The sequence below is a fragment of the Hyperolius riggenbachi genome, chromosome 3 (assembly GCF_040937935.1).
Source record: "Hyperolius riggenbachi isolate aHypRig1 chromosome 3, aHypRig1.pri, whole genome shotgun sequence".
In the NCBI taxonomy this organism is placed as follows: Eukaryota; Metazoa; Chordata; class Amphibia; order Anura; family Hyperoliidae; genus Hyperolius; species Hyperolius riggenbachi.
Window position 1 is genome coordinate 353,775,276 of NC_090648.1, and position 18,776 is coordinate 353,794,051.

At 46.5% G+C, this 18,776-nt stretch overlaps 1 protein-coding gene across 1 annotated transcript in view; it reads right to left on the bottom strand.

Moving 5' to 3' along the window:
* Positions 1–17,047: 17,047 nt before the first annotated feature.
* The window catches only part of LOC137561523 (amiloride-sensitive sodium channel subunit beta-like), a 59,128-nt gene continuing 57,399 nt past the window's right edge, over positions 17,048–18,776 (bottom strand). The window contains exon 10 of the mRNA XM_068272831.1: positions 17,048–17,597. Within this exon, the coding sequence (XP_068128932.1) occupies positions 17,262–17,597 (336 nt within the window). The 3' untranslated portion in view covers positions 17,048–17,261. The remainder of the gene's footprint in view (positions 17,598–18,776) is intronic.

Below are 18,776 nucleotides of genomic sequence, written 5' to 3' on the forward strand. Positions count from 1 at the left end.
TTACATACTCATTTTCTCATCCATCGACATTGGCTTGAGAGAGCTGAACATACCATAATGGTGTATACCGATCACAAGAATTTAGAGTATATTGCAGGGGCTAAACGCCTCAGTCCCAGGCAGGCTCGTTGGTCCCTGTTTTTTGCAAGATTCAGGTTCATTATTACCTACAGACCGGGTAGTAAAAACATTAAGGCAGACGCCTTGTCTAGATGTTTTGAGCCCGAGACAGTGCAACCCTCTACCTCGGTAGGCATCTTTCCCGAGAAAGTGGTTCTTGCTGCTACTGGAATTTGGAAGGATTCGGCTTCTACTTTGGACCCGTTCCAACAGGCGGATGAGAGACGGTCTGAGGAGTGGGAGTTTGCACCAGGTGACATAGTGTGGGCACTGCCTTCCAGAATAAGGGGGGTTAGATCTTCCCATGTGTCCCTGATAAATCCTGCAGATTCCTCTCCCTCCCTCCCTTTGATGATTGATGCGGAGGAACTTAGGGAATAGGTTCATGTAAGACCAGGTAGACCGTGTCCAGAGTCCACGCCTCAAGGGGGGGGTACTGTAATGAACTCTGGAGATGCAGCTGCGGGCAGTCAGAGTGCCTCCGCAGCTGCTTCAGTTGCCTTGTCGTGCAGTTCGCCTGTTCCTCTGGCGTCTAGCACGCCGAGAACGGGCTTGTCGGTGGCTCATAGGGTTGCTGTAGCGCGCGCGCAAAGACAGGACCTTTATGCTGGGAGGAGGTGCGTCAGCTGACCTGCCGGTCGGCTGACGTCAGGGGAGACTCGCGGCGCTTCTGATTGGTTGATGGGAGTGGCGGGGCTGTAGGGTCTCCTCTGCTTCTTAAGCCCTCGGTGTTCACTTGCAAACTGTCTACTGTCGTGAATACTTAGTGTTAGCGCTCAGACCTTAGTCAGTATCCGGTGTGCTTTGATCCGGGAGGAAACCGGGGATTTTACACAAGACTAGGATTGTTATATATTGTTATTTCTTGACATTCTGTGTACGACTCTGGCTCACTTCTGACTTTGCTCTTGCTTATCGATTCTGTACTTCTGCTCATTTGATTCTGTTGCTGACTCTGCTTGAACTATCTCTACCCTCTTGCCTGCCGTATTTGTACTGTACCTGCCTGTCTAATGCCGAACCTAGCCTGTCTGACCACTCCACTCACCCGTGAGCCCTTGTCACTGGTGAGGTTCTACTGATAGTACCCACCAGCTCCTCTGGTGAGGTCTAGTTAAACTATCAGTTATCCAGTAGCACCAAGCACTATACACTCCTGTTATCTGTTAGCTATACTTGTAATATTGGTGATTCTGCAGATCACCACATAATCAGGTATAGTGTCTGGATTATTGGTGATACTGCAGATCACACAATAACCAGACGCCTGTGTTGCTACACCAATCTTTACAGGCGCATGGTAAAAAAGGAGGCGTAGATAGCCTCTAGTAGAATATTTACTTAATTAAAGGAAACTCCCTCTACCAATGCCTAACACCAATACCCCCCTCCCCCGGTGGTGCCTAACCTAACCTGGCCCCCCCAGTGGTGCCTAAGCTTAACCCCGGTTCCCCGGTGGTACCTAAACTTAACCCCTCCCAAGTGCCTAACCTTAACCCCTAAGGACTCCCTTCACAGCACTAACACTCCTAACTCCAACTCATAACCCTAATTCCTGATATTTTCACCTCCATCTCAATGTTAAAAGCTGCAGTTAAATAAACGGTAAATAGCCACAATTGGTTGCCATCTGTGATAAGTTTCAGAATGCACATCAGGGTGAGGAAAGATTTTACAGACAAACACTGACTAAATGATTTATAAAAGAATATTGTAAAAAAGAAAATTATTCATCATGTTATTTTCACTACAGCCCCTCTTTGATAGAAAGTGTGAGAATAAGAGGAGAGAGATAATTGATGAGAAAACATTTGTGGAACATAACCAATGTTTCTTAAAGGGACTCCGAGCAGTGCAGTAACTATGGAAAGATGCATACCATTTTGAAGCTATCTTTCTCCTCTTTCCAACGATATATAAACCGCCACCCTACACCTTTTAGTTTTCGTTATTTCCGCGATCTAAATCGCGGCCGCCATCTTGGATTCCTTATTCAGCATTGTATTATGCAGGACGACACTTTCCCCAGTGTCGGCAGCTCCATTCAGGCCTGTTACACATCAGAAACGTGCAGGAGAAAGGCTCCTGCATGCGTTGCTGCGTGTCGTCGGGAAACTCCGGTGCGACGCTGAGTAGCGGCGGTAGTAGTTAATTAACCCGAAGGGGAAACGGCGATTCCCAACGATAAAATGCGCCAGGATGCGTAGTATCACAACGTATCGAAACGCAGCGTCGGGTGTGAAAGGTAAAAGGAAAGTCTATGGATTTTCCTTTTACCTTGGTTAACGCAAAGTATAGACCTTGCGTTAAAACGCGTAAAAAGGGCTCTGGTGTGAAACAGCCCTCAGTGTAATGCAATGAAATACAAGGAACCAGGGGGATATAATTACAAACACCATGCTGGTAGGTGTGAGGATATAATTAATTTGTTGTGGGTATGCTTAAAGGCATACCCACAGGCACTGCTCGGAGTCCCTTTAATTATGTTGGCTACACTTTCACTTACATCCATAGGTTTTGCACATGCCACTTGTATGCTTTTAGACACAAGCTAAGTATGATGATGCCCATTCAACCTGCCCATCCAGGACTCCATGCTCTGGGCTTGGTGACATGATCATGGCTCCTTGGTGGTTAGCACTTCAAAACCTGGAGGATCATGCCTGGTGTGCCTAGTGCTTAATAGGCCCTGATGTCCTCATATCAATCCAAGTGTGAACCTACACATCTGCTTCATATGTAGAATCCTGATCTTTACTGTGGTTTTGAGGTACTGGAATTACTCTTTTTAAAACTGCAAAAGCAGAACATGTTGAAATGGAGGCTTACAACCATGAACCATCCCTTAAATAATGTATTTCTATGATAGGCTCCCTATACTAAATTATGTCTATGCTCTAGACTTGTATATATAGCACTGCAATAAATCCTTACCTATACATTGTATATTGTGTTCTATATTGCTTTAGGAGGATATCTTCAGATTTCTCACATTTCTGGTGTTCCACCTCAATGGACCTGCCAACATATTTATATTTAATGTATGAATCACATACATAGTTATTTATGTGTGAATTGTTGCGTGTGAAGTTGATATCAGGCGTGAAGGAACTCTTAGGAAGAAAGATTCTCAGATCCACAGATTTTAGTCTTTAGCTGATATATATAATATGTGTATATAATGAACTGTTTATTTCCAAGATAAACTTAACATATACATAAACACATTAATGTTATTAGAACTAATGGCACATGAAGTACTAAACATATCAATTTATTATACATGTCTTTGTAATATTAATGACCTTTATAGCTAATAATGGTAAACATTTTGTGATCTAAAGAACATATTAACTGCCCATTAATCCTTGCATAATAATGATACATAACATACAATGCGATTTAATATTTAATGAATTTTATAATTAAGCATGATTAAAAAGGAACTTTAATCCAGGACTGAGATTTGTCCCATTCAGAAGCTGATACCCGCTTTCCCACGAAAAATATTTATATGGATGGTCTGTGTGACGGATATTGTGATGAAACCCCTCCCCGGGTGTGATGTCATCAACCTTTTAGCCTATGACATTATTAACGGATGTTTATAGATAAGGGCAGCTCTGTCCGTTTCTTTTTTTTCTGTCTGCCAGAATTAAAGATGTGTCACCTGCAGGGTCACAGTGGAGCAAATATTATGAACGAATTACACGTTGATTTATTTTTCCCCCTGCTACTATCGGTAAAGTTCCCTTTTCAAATATCCAAAAACGGGGGTCTGATCATTTGCATAACATATTTTAGTGCAAATAAAAAGGAAAGGCAGCACACCATTGGCTGCAAACTAATTGTTTATAAGGACATAGGGTCTTTCCTCAGGTGAACATTTCACAAGACAAATCCACATTTAAATAGTTGAAACCGCACCCAGGAATTGAGGTCACATACTAAAATTAACTATTTAACAATATGTTCATATTAAGAGGGCATTCCCCTTGGCTACCCTCCAAGAACATTTTTACCAACTATGCAGTATGATGGTGTTCCCCAACCCTGTCCTCAAGGCCCACCAACAGTGCATGTTTTGTGGAAATCCTCAGAGGTAGTTAGTTAACCCTGCTTAGACACTAATTACCTCACCTGTGCATGTTTGTGGATTTATGAAAACCATGTACGGTTGGTGGGCCTTGAGGACAGGGTTGGGGAACACTGCAGTAGGGCACTCGCCTCTGTGTTTACTTATGTCAAGGAAGGAAATAAGAGAAACAATATTGGTCCACACCAGTATTAAGGTTTATAGCAAGTATTTAATAGGGGTACAGTCACTCATTGCCTCTGGATGCACAACTATCTTATTCATCTATCTCACCTCTTTTTGTACTGGGAGCTTCCAATCTATCCCCCTCTCCATGCAATGGTGGGACTTATTCCACAAAATACCACCTTAGCAGCACAGAATTATAGCGGGTGGCCCGTCACTGCCACCCATCAGCCCCTAACCTGCCCCTTGCGGGCAATCTGATCACCCACCCACACCATTAGATTGCACGCAAACCCGCCGTCAGATCACATCCCAAGTGTATTGTTTACATCTGTTCTCCTCTCTAAACACCCACTAATTACCCATCAATCACTCATCAATCACCCCCTATCACCACCTGTCACTGTTACCCATCAGATTAGACCCTAATCTGTCCCTTGCAGGCACTCAATCAACCACCCACACGCTCAGATTGCCCTCAGACCCCCCCTTATCAATTCGCCAGTGCATTATTTACATCTGTTCTTCCCTGTAATAACCCACTGATCACCTGTCAATCACCTGTCAATCACCTATCAATCACCCATCAATCACCCCCTGTCACTGCCACCCATCAATCACCCCCTGTCACTGCCACCCATCAATCAGCCCCTAACCTGCCCCTTGCGGGCAATCTGATCACCCACCCACACCATCCGATCGCCTGCAGACATGCCGTCAGATCACCTCCCAAGTGCATTGCATCTGTTCTCTCCTCTAAACACGCACTAATTACCCATCAATCACCCCCTGTCACCACCTGTCACTGCTACCCATCAGATTAGACCCCTATCTGCCCCTAGGGCACCCAATCACCGCCCACACCCTTTAGACCCCAGCCCTGATCACCTCGCCAGTGTATTGCTTGCATCTATTCCCCCCACTAATCACACCTTGAGACACCCATCAATCACCTCCTGTCACCACCTGTCACCCCCTAGCACACCTACCCATCAGATCAGGCCCTAATTTGCCCTGTGTGGGCTCCTGATCACTCGGCCAAACCCTCAGATCCCCCTCAGACCCCCTTCCGATCACCTCCCCAGTGCATTGATTGCATTTATTTTCCCCTCTAACCACCCCCTGAGACACCCGTCAATCACCTCCTGTCACCCCCCCCCCCCCTAGCACTCCTATCCATCAGATCATGCCCAATACAACCTGTCATCTAAAAGGCCACCCTGCTTATGACCGGTTCCACAAAATTCGCCCCCTCATAGACCACCTGTCATCAAAATTTGCAGATGCTTATACCCCTGAACAGTCATTTTGAGACATTAGGTTTCCAGACTACTCACGGTTTTGGGCCCGTAAAATGCCAGGGCAGTATAAGAACCCCACAAGTGACCTCTTTTTAAAAAAAGACACCCCAAGGTATTCTGTTAGGCGTATGACGAGTTCATAGAAGATTTTATTTTTTGTCAAAAGTTAGCGGAAATTGATTTTTATTGTTTTTTCACAAAGTGTCATTTTTCACTAACTTGTGACAAAAAATAAAATCTTCTATGAACTCACCATACACCTAACAGAATACCTTGGGGGTGTCTTCTTTAGTGATGCTCAAATACCCCTTTTTAAAATTCGAGTTTGGTCGAATTCGAATAGTAAATTATTCGAGGTCAGTCGAATATTCGAGTCGAATAATTTTTACTATTCGATTCGACCTCGGACTTCGAGCTCACTATTCGAGTCGGTATTCGAGCTCACTATTCGAGCTGACTATTCGAATTGGCCTTAAATAGCTTCCAACACTTGTTTTGAGGGTGAATGATGCAAGAAACATCTTTTTTTCCAAGTAACAACAGCAAGTGATTATGTGGGGATGTTCCTTTAAAAAAAAATGTGGAAAGAGAAGTTGTGTCCTTAATTTTGTTCAGTAGTGTTACTGTATATACTTGTTCTTCTTCTTCTTTATCTTTCTTCTTCTTCTTCTCGATCTTCTTCTTCTATATCTTCTTCTTCTTCTTCTATATTGTCTTTTTCATCATCTTCTTCTTCTTCATCTTCTTCTTCTTCTTCTTCTTCTTCTTCATCTTCTTCTTCTTCATCTTCATCTTCTTCATCTTCTTCTTCTTCATCTTCTTCTTCTTCTTCTTCATCTTCATCTTCATCTTCTTCTTCTTCTTCTTCTTCTTCTTCTTCTTCATCATCTTCTTCTTCTTCTTCTTCTTCTTCTTCTTCTTCTTCTTCTTCTTCATCTTCTTCATCTTCTTCATCATCTTCTTCATCTTCTTCTTCTTCTTCTTCATCTTCTTCTTCTTCTTCATCTTCTTCTTCTTCATCTTCTTCATCTTCTTCATCTTCTTCTTCTTTTTCATCTTCTTCTTCATCATCTTCTTCATCTTCTTCTTCATCTTCTTCTTCATCTTCATCTTCTCCTTCTCCTTCTTTTTCAATATCGTCTTCTTCTTCTTCACGTATTTCTCTTTTCAATTTTTTTTTTAAAGAAATGCAGCTATTTTTGAGCGTAACAAATAGCTGGTGGGCGCACGCATGTTGGAAGCGCCATTGTATGTGCTCCCTGGCAGTGGAAACACAAAGACAGCAGGAGGTAAATTCAGCAGCAGGAGGAGGAGGATGAGTGTGTGGCAGCAGGCAGTCAATGAGGCAGGCAGCTCGCCGTGACATAATAGCCCTGGTACCTAGCGGTGATACCAGGGCTGTAAATAAACACAACAGGAGGTCCCAGACAGCGGTCGTGCAGCCCACATTGTGTCCAATACACAACTGGGACAACACAGTTTTCAACCCGGGCACCTCAGAAAAATTAAACCTTTTTTTTTTTTTTAATGGTTTGTTTGGTTTTGGTTTTGCAACCAATATAGCTATTGTTTGACGTAATAGCTGGTGGCAGAGTGGCAGCAGAAGGTAAATCATCTGTGTAGTGTACCCTGGCAGTGGGAAACACAGACAGACAGCAGCAGCAGCAGCAGGAGGAGGTATGGAGGAGTAGTGTGAGTGTGGCAGCAGGTAGGCAGCGTGACATAATAGCCCTGGTACCTAGCGGTGATACCAGGGCTGTAAATAAACACAACAGGAGGTCCCAGACAGCGGTCGTGCAGCCCACATTGTGTCCAATACACAACTGGGACAACACAGTTTTCAACCCGGGCACCTCAGAAAAATTAAACCTTTTTTTTTTTTTTATGGTTTTTTGGTTTTTGGTTTTGCAACCAATATAGCTATTGTTTGACGTAATAGCTGGTGGCAGAGTGGCAGCAGAAGAAGGTAATTCTGTGTACCCTGGCAGTGGGAAACACAGACAGACAGCAGAAGGGCAGTACACAGCAGCCCACTGTAGGTGTAAAATGTGTGGCTGCAGGCGACGTAATAGTCAAAGTGAACCAGGCTGGCTTAGTGAGCAGGAGCCAGGAGGTGGTAAAGGGTGGTAAGGCACATTAACGATGGTTCCGGCAGCCAGTTCATGTCCCCCTCTCGCCGACAACAGGGGCCAGGAACTCACCTTCCACCCACGCCTGGTTCATCTTGAGAAACGTCAGTCTGTCCACAGACTTGTGAGACAGACGTGAGCGTTTCTCGGTGACCACGCCACCAGCTGCACTGAAGCAGCGCTCGGACAGCACGCTGGAAGGGGGGCAGGACAGCACTTCCAGGGCGTACTGCGCCAGCTCGCTCCAGATCTCCATGCGCTTGACCCAATACTCCATGGGATCAACAGGGGCATCGCTGTCAAGCCCGCTGTACGACCCCATGTAGTCAGCCACCATGCGGGTCAGGCGCTGGCTGTGACCGGAGGAGGATGCTGCTGCATGCATCTCCTCTCTAGTCACTGCTGCCGGAGCCTCTACAGTCCTGTAGAGCTCGTGGCTGAGAGACAGCAGGTCTGTGGGGCGCTTGCTGCTGCTGGATGCAGGCACCTGCTGCTGCCTCTGTGCTGGCTGCTGGACAGTGGGGGTGGAAGGCTGGGGGAAGGCTTCCTCCAAGCGCTCAACAAGGGCCTGCTGCAAGCTCCTTATTTGTTGCGCTGGGTCTCCTCCTGCAGGCGGCAGGAACTGGCTCAACTTCCCCTTGAGGCGTGGGTCCAACATCATGCTGATCCAGATGTCCTCCCTCTGCTTCATCTGGATCACCCTGGGGTCCCTGCGCAGGCACGTCAGCATGTGCGCTGCCATTGGGAAGAGGCGGGCCACGTCTGCTGGCACATCGACGTCAGTGCTGTCCTCATCCTCCTCCTCTGCCGCCTCATCCTCTCTCCACCCCCGCACCAACTCAGCTGCGCTGTGCTGATCCCCCTCATCAGCAGCCAGGTCAGGGACCTCCACCAAGTCCTCCTCCTCCTCCCCCTCAGAGGTGGACTGCGCAGCTGGTTGCCGCTCCTGCTGGTCCAAGGCTGCCGCTCCCTGTTCCAGCAAAGCATCGAGGGCCCTGTTCAGCAGAGAAACCAGGGGCACCCACTCGCAGACCATAGCATGGTCCCTGCTCACCATGTTTGTGGCCTGCAGGAAGGGAGCCAGCACTAAGCACACCTGCTGCATGTGCCTCCAGTCATCATCGGGGACGATGGACGGGATGTTGCTGGTCTTGTCCCTTCTCTGAGCTGCGGAAACAGTGGCCAGGGCAAGGTACTGTTTGACAGCGTGCCTCTGTTCAACCAGACGCTCCAACATCGCCAGGGTGGAGTTCCAGCGAGTCGGAACGTCAAGGATCAGCCGATGGCGTGGCAGATCCAGCTCCTTTTGCACGTCTTCCAGGCTCGCACAGGCTGCAGCCGAGCGCCGGAAGTGACGCACAACATTCCTTGCCGTTTCCAGCAGTTCGCCCCATCCCCTGGTAGGTGCGCAGGAACTTCTGCACCACCAGGTTCAGCACGTGGGCAAGACAGGGGATGTGGGTCAGGTTTCCCCTGTCTATTGCGGCAACCAGATTGGCCCCATTGTCGGCCACCACCTCTCCGACTCTGAGGCCTCTGGGGGTCAGCCAAATCCTCTCCTGCTCCTGGAGTTTGGCCAACACATGGGTTGCCGTCAGCTTGGTCTTCCCAAGGCTGACCAAGTGCAGCAGCGCTTGGCAGTGGCGGGCCTTCACGCTGCTGCTGAGGCGGGGGGTTTGGCCAGGTGTGCCGGAGGATGGCAGAGGATCGGAGGAACCTGCTGCAGTTCCCCTGAGCCTGCGGGGTGGCACCACCCACTGTGTTGCTGCTGCTGCTGTGCCCGCTGCTGCTCTCCCATCCTCACCCCCTTCCACCAAGCTGACCCAGTGGACAGTGAAGGACAGGTAGCGGCCTGTCCCGAAGCGGCTGCTCCAGGAGTCCATGGTGACGTGGACCCTTTCACCAACCGCGTGCTCCAGCCCTCGCTCCACATTGGCCATCACAAAGCGGTGCAGTGCAGGAATGGCCTTGCGGGCAAAGAAGTGTCTGCTGGGGAGCTGCCAGTCTGGGGCTGCGCAAGCAAGCAGCGCACGAATGTCGCTCCCCTCCTGCACGAGCGTGTACGGCAGGAGTTGGGAGCACATGGCCCATGCCAGCAAGCCGTTCAGCTGCCGCACGCGACGGCTGCTGGGAGGCAGAGCCCTAACCACCCCCTGGAAGGACTCGCTCAAAAGGCTCTGGCGTGGCCTTTTGCTGACACGGGAATCAGCAGACACAGCAGAGGAGGCCACTGAGGACTGGCTGCCAGAACAGGCCTCAGTGTCGGCGGCAGGAGTTGCAGAGGGGGGAGGAGCAGTGCGTTTCCGCACTCCTGCTGGTGCTGCTGGAGGAGCAGGAGGGCGGGTGGCTGCTGTTGCTGCTGCTGCTGCTGAAGGCTGTGCAGTGATGGGTGTGGTGCCACTGCCAGCAGCAGATGCCTTCAGCCTCTGGAACTCCTCATGCTGGTGGAAATGTTTAGCCGCAAGGTGGTTGATGAGCGAGCTGGTGCTGAACTTTAAGGGGTCTGCACCTCTGCTCAACTTCCGCTGACAGTGGTTGCAAGTGGCGTACTTGCTGTACACAGTGGGCATGGTGAAAAACCGCCAGATTGGTGACAGAAACTTCCCCCTACGGCATGGAAGCGCTGCTGCCTGTCTCCCTGTGGTGGTTGGGGGGGGGGGCTTGGGTGCGGCTGGTGGTGGTACTGGCTGATGCTGCTGCTGCTGCTGCTGAGCCTGAGACACCAGCAGGCTGTGGGACGCTGCCAATGCTTGCAATGATGCGCCTCCTTGCAAGGCCCACAAGCGCATCCTCCTCCTCCTCCTCAGAGCTGCTGAGGACGACATCCCCTGGAGGTGGTGGCACCCAGTCTCTGTCTGTCACCGGGTCATCATCATCCTCCCCCTCCTGAAACATGTCCTGCTGGGATGAGGACCCCCCAAACTCCTCTCCTGATGCATGGATGGGCTGCTTGACTGTCGCCACAGTCTTGCTGTCCAATCCCTCATCCCCCAAAGTGCCCATCAGCATCTCCTCCTCAAGATCGCCAACAACAGCAGACAATTTACTCATGATGCCTGGGGTCAAAAGACTGCTGAATGACAGGTCGGCGAGTGACGGTGAACTGGCCTCCTCCCCAGACCCTGCTGGGCGGCTGCTGCGAACAGGGGTGGTGGTGGTGGTGGTGGTGGTGGTGGTGAGGGTGGAGGCCTCGGATGCAGAGCTGATGGCGGGCTGCTCATCCTCCGTCATGAGTTGCACCACAGTGTCTGCATCCTTTTCCTCAATGGGACGTTTCCGACCCGGCTGGAGGAAAATGGGAGCAGGTGCTACACGCTGCTGCTGCTGTGTCTCTGCAGCGTGAGTTGCAGATGCTCCTGCTGGGCGGCGCCCAAGGCGTCCACGGCCAGTGGCTATGGGAGGAATGTTAGCCACTGACGCTGCTGCTGCTGCTGCGGAACTGTGCATGGTGGCGCGCCCGCGGCCGCGGCTTGCCACAATGCTGCTCCCTCTCCTCCTGATTCCCTTGCTGCCCTTCCCCTTGCCCAAACCGCGCTGGCTGCCACTTCCAGACATCTTAAATGTTTTGGGCGTATAGACAAAAGTTTTGTAAAAGGGCGGGTGAAAAGTGGGGTACTTTAATGGAGTGGGTTGGTTGGTGAGGTGACTGAGTGAGTGTCCCCTAGTACAGTAAGTAAGTAGTAACAGTCAGGAAGTACAACTAGCAGTTACAATAATCAGTAGTAATCACAAGTAAATTTAGTGTGTGTACACTCAGACAGTGAGTGCACGCACGCAGGAGCTAGTAGCCTATGGACAGTGACTGAGTGTCCTAGACTCCTAGTACAGTAAGAGTAAGTAGTAACAGTAAGTAGAACTAACTAATTACGATAATCAATCAGCGATCAGAAGGAAATAGAGTGTGTGTTGTGTGTGTACACTCAGACAGTGAGTGCACGCACGCAGGAGCTAGTAGCCTATGAACACAGTGACTGAGTGTCCTAGACTCCTAGTACAGTAAGAGTAAGTAGTAACAGTAAGTAGAACCAACTAACTAATTACAATAATCAATCAGCGATCAGAAGGAAATGGAGTGTGGGTGTGTGTACACTCAGACAGTGAGTGCACGCACGCAGGAGCTAGTAGCCTATGAACACAGTGACTGAGTGTCCTAGACTCCTAGTACAGTAAGAGTAAGTAGTAACAGTAAGTAGAACTAACTAATTACGATAATCAATCAGCGATCAGAAGGAAATAGAGTGTGTGTTGTGTGTGTACACTCAGACAGTGAGTGCACGCACGCAGGAGCTAGTAGCCTATGAACACAGTGACTGAGTGTCCTAGACTCCTAGTACAGTAAGAGTAAGTAGTAACAGTAAGTAGAACTAACTAATTACAATAATCAATCAGCGATCAGAAGGAAATAGAGTGTGGGTGGTGTGTGTACACTCAGACAGTGAGTGCACGCACGCACGCAGGAGCTAGTAGCCTATGAACACAGTGACTGAGTGTCCTAGACTCCTAGTACAGTAAGAGTAAGTAGTAACAGTAAGTAGAACTAACTAATTACAATAATCAATCAGCGATCAGAAGGAAATGGAGTGTGGGTGTGTGTACACTCAGACAGTGAGTGCACGCACGCAGGAGCTAGTAGCCTATGAACACAGTGACTGAGTGTCCTAGACTCCTAGTACAGTAAGAGTAAGTAGTAACAGTAAGTAGAACTAACTAATTACAATAATCAATCAGCGATCAGAAGGAAATAGAGTGTGGGTGGTGTGTGTACACTCAGACAGTGAGTGACCGCACGCAGGAGCTAGTAGCCTATGGACAGTGACTGAGTGTCCTAGACTCCTAGTACAGTAAGAGTAAGTAGTAACAGTAAGTACAACTAACTAATTATGATAATCAATCAGCGATCAGAAGGAAATGGAGTGTGGGTGTGTGTACACTCAGACAGTGAGTGCACGCACGCAGGAGCTAGTAGCCTATGGACAGTGACTGAGTGTCCTAGACTCCTAGTACAGTAAGAGTAAGTAGTAACAGTAAGTAGAACTAACTAATTACAATAATCAATCAGCGATCAGAAGGAAATAGAGTGTGGGTGGTGTGTGTACACTCAGACAGTGAGTGCACGCACGCAGGAGCTAGTAGCCTATGAACACAGTGACTGAGTGTCCTAGACTCCTAGTACAGTAAGAGTAAGTAGTAACAGTAAGTAGAACTAACTAATTACAATAATCAATCAGCGATCAGAAGGAAATGGAGTGTGGGTGTGTGTACACTCAGACAGTGAATGCACGCACGCAGGAGCTAGTAGCCTATGAACACAGTGACTGAGTGTCCTAGACTCCTAGTACAGTAAGAGTAAGTAGTAACAGTAAGTAGAACTAACTAATTACAATAATCAATCAGCGATCAGAAGGAAATGGAGTGTGGGTGTGTGTACACTCAGACAGTGAGTGCACGCACGCAGGAGCTAGTAGCCTATGAACACAGTGACTGAGTGTCCTAGACTCCTAGTACAGTAAGAGTAAGTAGTAACAGTAAGTAGAACTAACTAATTACAATAATCAATCAGCGATCAGAAGGAAATAGAGTGTGGGTGGTGTGTGTACACTCAGACAGTGAGTGACCGCACGCAGGAGCTAGTAGCCTATGGACAGTGACTGAGTGTCCTAGACTCCTAGTACAGTAAGAGTAAGTAGTAACAGTAAGTACAACTAACTAATTACGATAATCAATCAGCGATCAGAAGGAAATGGAGTGTGGGTGTGTGTACACTCAGACAGTGAGTGACCGCACGCAGGAGCTAGTAGCCTATGGACAGTGACTGAGTGTCCTAGACTCCTAGTACAGTAAGAGAGTAAGTAGTAACAGTAAGTAGAACTAACTAATTACGATAATCAATCAGCGATCAGAAGGAAATAGAGTGTGTGTTGTGTGTGTACACTCAGACAGTGAGTGCAGTGCGCACACGCAGGAGCTAGTAGCCTATATGAACAGTGACAGTGAGTGTCCCTACGGGTACAGTAAGAGTAAGTAGTAAGTAAGTACAACTAACTAACAATAATCTATCAGTAATCAGAAGGAAATAGAGTGTGTGTACACACAGACAGTGAGTGAGTGCACACACGCAGGAGCTAGCTAGTAGCCTATAAACAGTGACAGTCAGTGAGTGTCCTACTCCTAGTACAGTATAACTACAATACTATTAGTAAAGGACAGCAGAAATACTGGTATAGATGAGAGAAATAAACAGAGGACAGCTGCCCACAGAGGCAAGGCCCCCCTGAGGCCTAAACCTGTAAGCTTGCAGCAGCTGCCTGTCTCTAATGTAACACACAAGCTACTAACTAAAATACAATGTCTATCTAACTAACAACAATATAGGTGTATATGGCAGGTGTAGGTGAGCAAAAACGCTAGGTAAATGATCACAATAGAGCACTTGCTAAGCCAAAGCACAAAGGAGCAACTCTCTCTCTGTACAAGTCTCAGGCAAGCATGGAGAAACGGAACATGGCGGCCGCTATTTATAGGGTAGGGGCTGGCCAGGGTCCCCCTCTGTGATTGGCTGCCGTCAGAGGGCCTGGGAGCCCTCTGATTGGCTCTAAGGACATCAATCTGGGCTATGACGCTATTCGAGCTCGGTACCGAGCTCGAATAGCGCCGGGTTGCTCGAATAGCTCGAATAGTGAATGGGCTATTCGAGTGTACTCGGATAGCCCATTCGAATAGCTCCAGCTATTCGGAGCTCGAATACCGAGCTCGAATAGCTGAAAAAGAGCTCGAATATTCGAGCTACTCGAATATTCGAGCTCTGCTGAGCACCACTGGTCTTCTTTCTAAAATGGGGTCATTTGTGGGGTTCCTATACTGCCCTGGCATTTTAGGGGCCCTAAACCGTGAGGAGTAGTCTAGAAAACAAATGCCTCAAAATTCACCTGTGAATAGGATGTTGGGCCCCTTAGCGCACCTAGGCTGCAAAAAAGTGTCACACATGTCATATCTCCGTACTCAGGAGAAGTAGTATAATGTGTTTTGGTGTGTATTTTTACACATACCCATGCTGTGTGGGAGAAATCTCTCTGTAAATGGACAATTGTGTGTAAAAAAAAATCAAAAAATTGTCATTTACAGAGATATTTCTCCCACCCAGCATGGGTATGTGTAAAAATACACCACAAAACACATTATACTACTTCTCCTGAGTACAGCGGTACCACATGTGTGGCACTTTTTTGCACCCTAAGTGCGCTAAGGGGCCTAAAGTCCAATGAGTACCTTTAGGATTTCACAGGTCATTTTGCGATATTTGGTTTCAAGACTACTCCTCACGGTTTAGGGCCCCTAAAATGCCAGGGCAGTATAGGAACCCCACAAATGACCCCATTTTAGAAAGAAGACCCCAAAGGTATTCCGTTAGGAGTATGGTGAGTTCATAGAAGATTTTATTTTTTGTCACAAGTTAGCGGAAAATGACACTTTGTGAAAAAAACAATTAAAATCAATTTCCGCTTACTTGTGACAAAAAATAAAATCTTCTATGAACCCACCATACTCCTGACGGAATACCTTGGGGTGTCTTCTGTCTAAAATGGGGTCATTTGTGGGGTTCCTATACTGCCCTGGCATTTTAGGGGCCCTAAACCGTGAGGAGTAGTCTTGAAAGCAAATGTCGCAAAATGACCTGTGAAATCCTAAAGGTACTCATTGGACTTTGGGCCCCTTAGCGCATTTAGGGTGCAAAAAAGTGCCACACATGTGGTACCGCCATACTCAGAAGAAGTAGTATAATGTGTTTTGGGGTGTATTTTTACACATACCCATGCTGGGTGGGAGAAATATCTCTGTAAATGACAATTTTTTGATTTTTTTACACACAATTGTCCATTTACAGAGAGATTTCTCCCACCCAGCATGGGTATGAGTAATGATTTTGTGCTGAAACCCCTCCCACAAGAAGCTCTGAGTACCGCGGAACTCTGGGCAAACTGCCACAATGTAACAATGTTCACAGACAGGAATTAGCTGTTTACAGCTGTCTCTAACAGCCAAAACAGCTAGCAGCAGCTACATAACCTGCCCACAGGAAAAATGTCACCATGTAATAAATTTCAGAATGTAAATAGGGGAGAGGAAAGATTTTACAATGAGCAAACACTGACTAAATCATTTATACATAATTATGGTAAAAAATGAAGCACTTTTTTTACTACATTATTTTCACTGGAGTTCCTCTTTAAAGGTAAAGGTGGCTGTCTTCGCTCTATCTCCTGCATGCTGTCGCTGTGAGTTGTAGCTCTAATGAGTTGCTGGTGCCGGAGTAAAAGGTGTGTTGTGGTGTTGCCAATAGCAACCAACGTATAGATTCTTACATGTCTTCCCATCCAAAATGCATGTAGGGGAAACGCTGCAAAATTGCAGCAGTGGAAACAAGCCCAAAGGAAATTTGCATGCAATGTGCGAATTTATGCTGCAGAAATCATACATATGCACATTATATGCAAATTCCCAATGTCATTACCTGAAGTAAACAAATGAAAAAATATGCATATGAGTGCAAATTTTAATGTGAAAAAAATGCATGCAAAAAAGTTTTTCTCAATGATGTGAACCTTGCCTTACACAAACTACTTTCAGATGACGCTAATTGAAATCTACGCCCTGTTTTGATGCTGATCTGGCTGGCAGGGCGTAGATTTCAACTCACCACCGCTGTGCGCATCCGCCGGTTTCCTGCTTTCTCCCCGCCGTCTCCAATCGCAGCTCACTCACCCTGCCAGTATCTATGACTGCAGAGCCCTGTGAGCCGGTCAGGAGCCACTTTCATTGGCTTATGGCCGTGTCGATCAACGTAAGCAACTCCCATTGGCTTACATTGAAAGACAGGGTCAGAAGCCAATGAAAGCGGCTCCTGACCAGCTCACAGGAACTCTGCCATCATAGAGACAGCAGACTGGGTGGCCCAGGTTTCCGGCGTGCGGCAGTGACGACGGTTGCAGCGGAAATGTGTGGCGATTCATCAGAATTCTGCATTTTGTGTACCAGCAGTCTCTGGTCCTTAAGTAGGCAGAGACCGCTGGTACTTAAGTGGTTAAAACATACAAACTTTTATGAAGACAAAACAGTTGCTTGCTATTTAATTATCCATTATTCTTATTTTTTTCCCCTTATGATAACAGTAAAGATGCCACTTTTTTAAAATAACTGTTTACTTAATATTTTCCAGTATAATAACCAATATATAGTACTTAGTCTTAGACGACAAGAGCATTTGTCAGTTGATCTGAAAGATCCATGCATACATAAAACAAAATACAGCTTGAAAACCTAAATTATGGAACTTTGCACAAAACTCAAGCTACTGCCAGTATAAAGGCGAAAGTGTTTTGAAAGTTGCCACCTTGTGTTTCCAAAATGTAATCGCTATAAGACCGACCGTGAGGCAAAACAATCCGGAAAGCACTAGACATTATATAAGTAGTAATTTAACGTTTCATAGCTCTGATAGGGGTTGTGCAGGCTTTGATTATCTGTGGTGTGGTTCTTGAGAAGGCTGGAGACATCATCATTGGGATCCCACATAAGGTAGCTATCAGCAGAGAACGTTGGAGAGCATGGATCTGGCTCTGTGTTTGGTAAGGCATACGGGTTCTCTGGTGACTCTTCTTTTTTTGGTATGCGACCAATGACAAAGGTCACTAAATTCAGTATTAGCTCTAGGAATTCAGCCACTGTGCAGACAGACACTCCAATCCAGAGGCCCACAAGACCTCCTATGCTAGAAAACAGGTCCACAAGCTATAGGGCAGATAAATGCATGTGATGAAGCCATGAACATATAAATAAACACATCAAAAGTACAATAAAATCAACATTTTATGTAGAGTCTTGTTTTTGTTAAATACTTCCTCTAAGAACACAATTTCCACTGCTATTATAGTTAAAAAAAAGAGAAAAAGTTTACAAACAAGATAGTCGAATAAATAACAGAAGTCCAGACTAATAGAAGTCAAGACCCTTTTCAGAAGTGAATAGCTTATTGCGATTTACAGCCACTTTCTCTAAATCCATCCAGGACACAGGTCTTCCATCTCTGAATGAAGTGATAATAAACCTTTCCTGTTTGAGTGGTCATTATGTCAGATAACATGATGAAAAAACTATGCACATCAAGCTAAACATTTCAGTAATTCCTGTCTCAAAGAACATGCAGCAGTAGTCTAGCAAGGGAAAAAAAATCTGACAAGATTAGCTTCATGCTTGTTTCAGGTGTGTGATTCAGAGACTACCGATGCAGGACTGCCTGGCAACTGGTATTGTTTAAAAGGAAAAAATAATATGGCAGCCTACATATGCTTCTTGCTTCAGTTTGCCTTCAAACTCTTAAAATAAGCAAGTTAATGAAAACAGGTTATTCTGATTTCAAGTGTTGTATAACTAATCCACAGTATAATTTTGCACAATCGTACTTAAAAATAGTTAATGATATGCTAATGACCCTGAGCTGATAATCATATGTGTATTTAATGCAGCTTGGACTTTATTTGTCAATATGATAATAAAAAGCTATCTTTATCTGGCTTCCATTTTCCATGCACTTCACTACACTAATCCATCAAACAATCTGGACCCTACAGCCCTCTCTAACTACCATTCAGTGTCACTTATTCCCTTTACTTCCAATCTGCTGGTACCACACATCAAATCAGAAAAGGTCTAATAACGTCTTGTTAGACCCCCTCAACTCTGGCTTCTGATCTCACCATTCCACAGAAACAGTCCTCACTAAAGTTACAAATGGCCTCTTTATTGCAAAATCCAAAGGCCAATTTTCTGTACTAATACTCCTCAACCTTTTCTCTCCCTTCGACACGGTCACTCATTCTCTACTTTTCCAGACCCTCTCGTCACTGGGTGTCAAGGGCCAGCAGATTTTTGAATTTGCACCTACATGAGTAAAATGGAAATTAAGATATT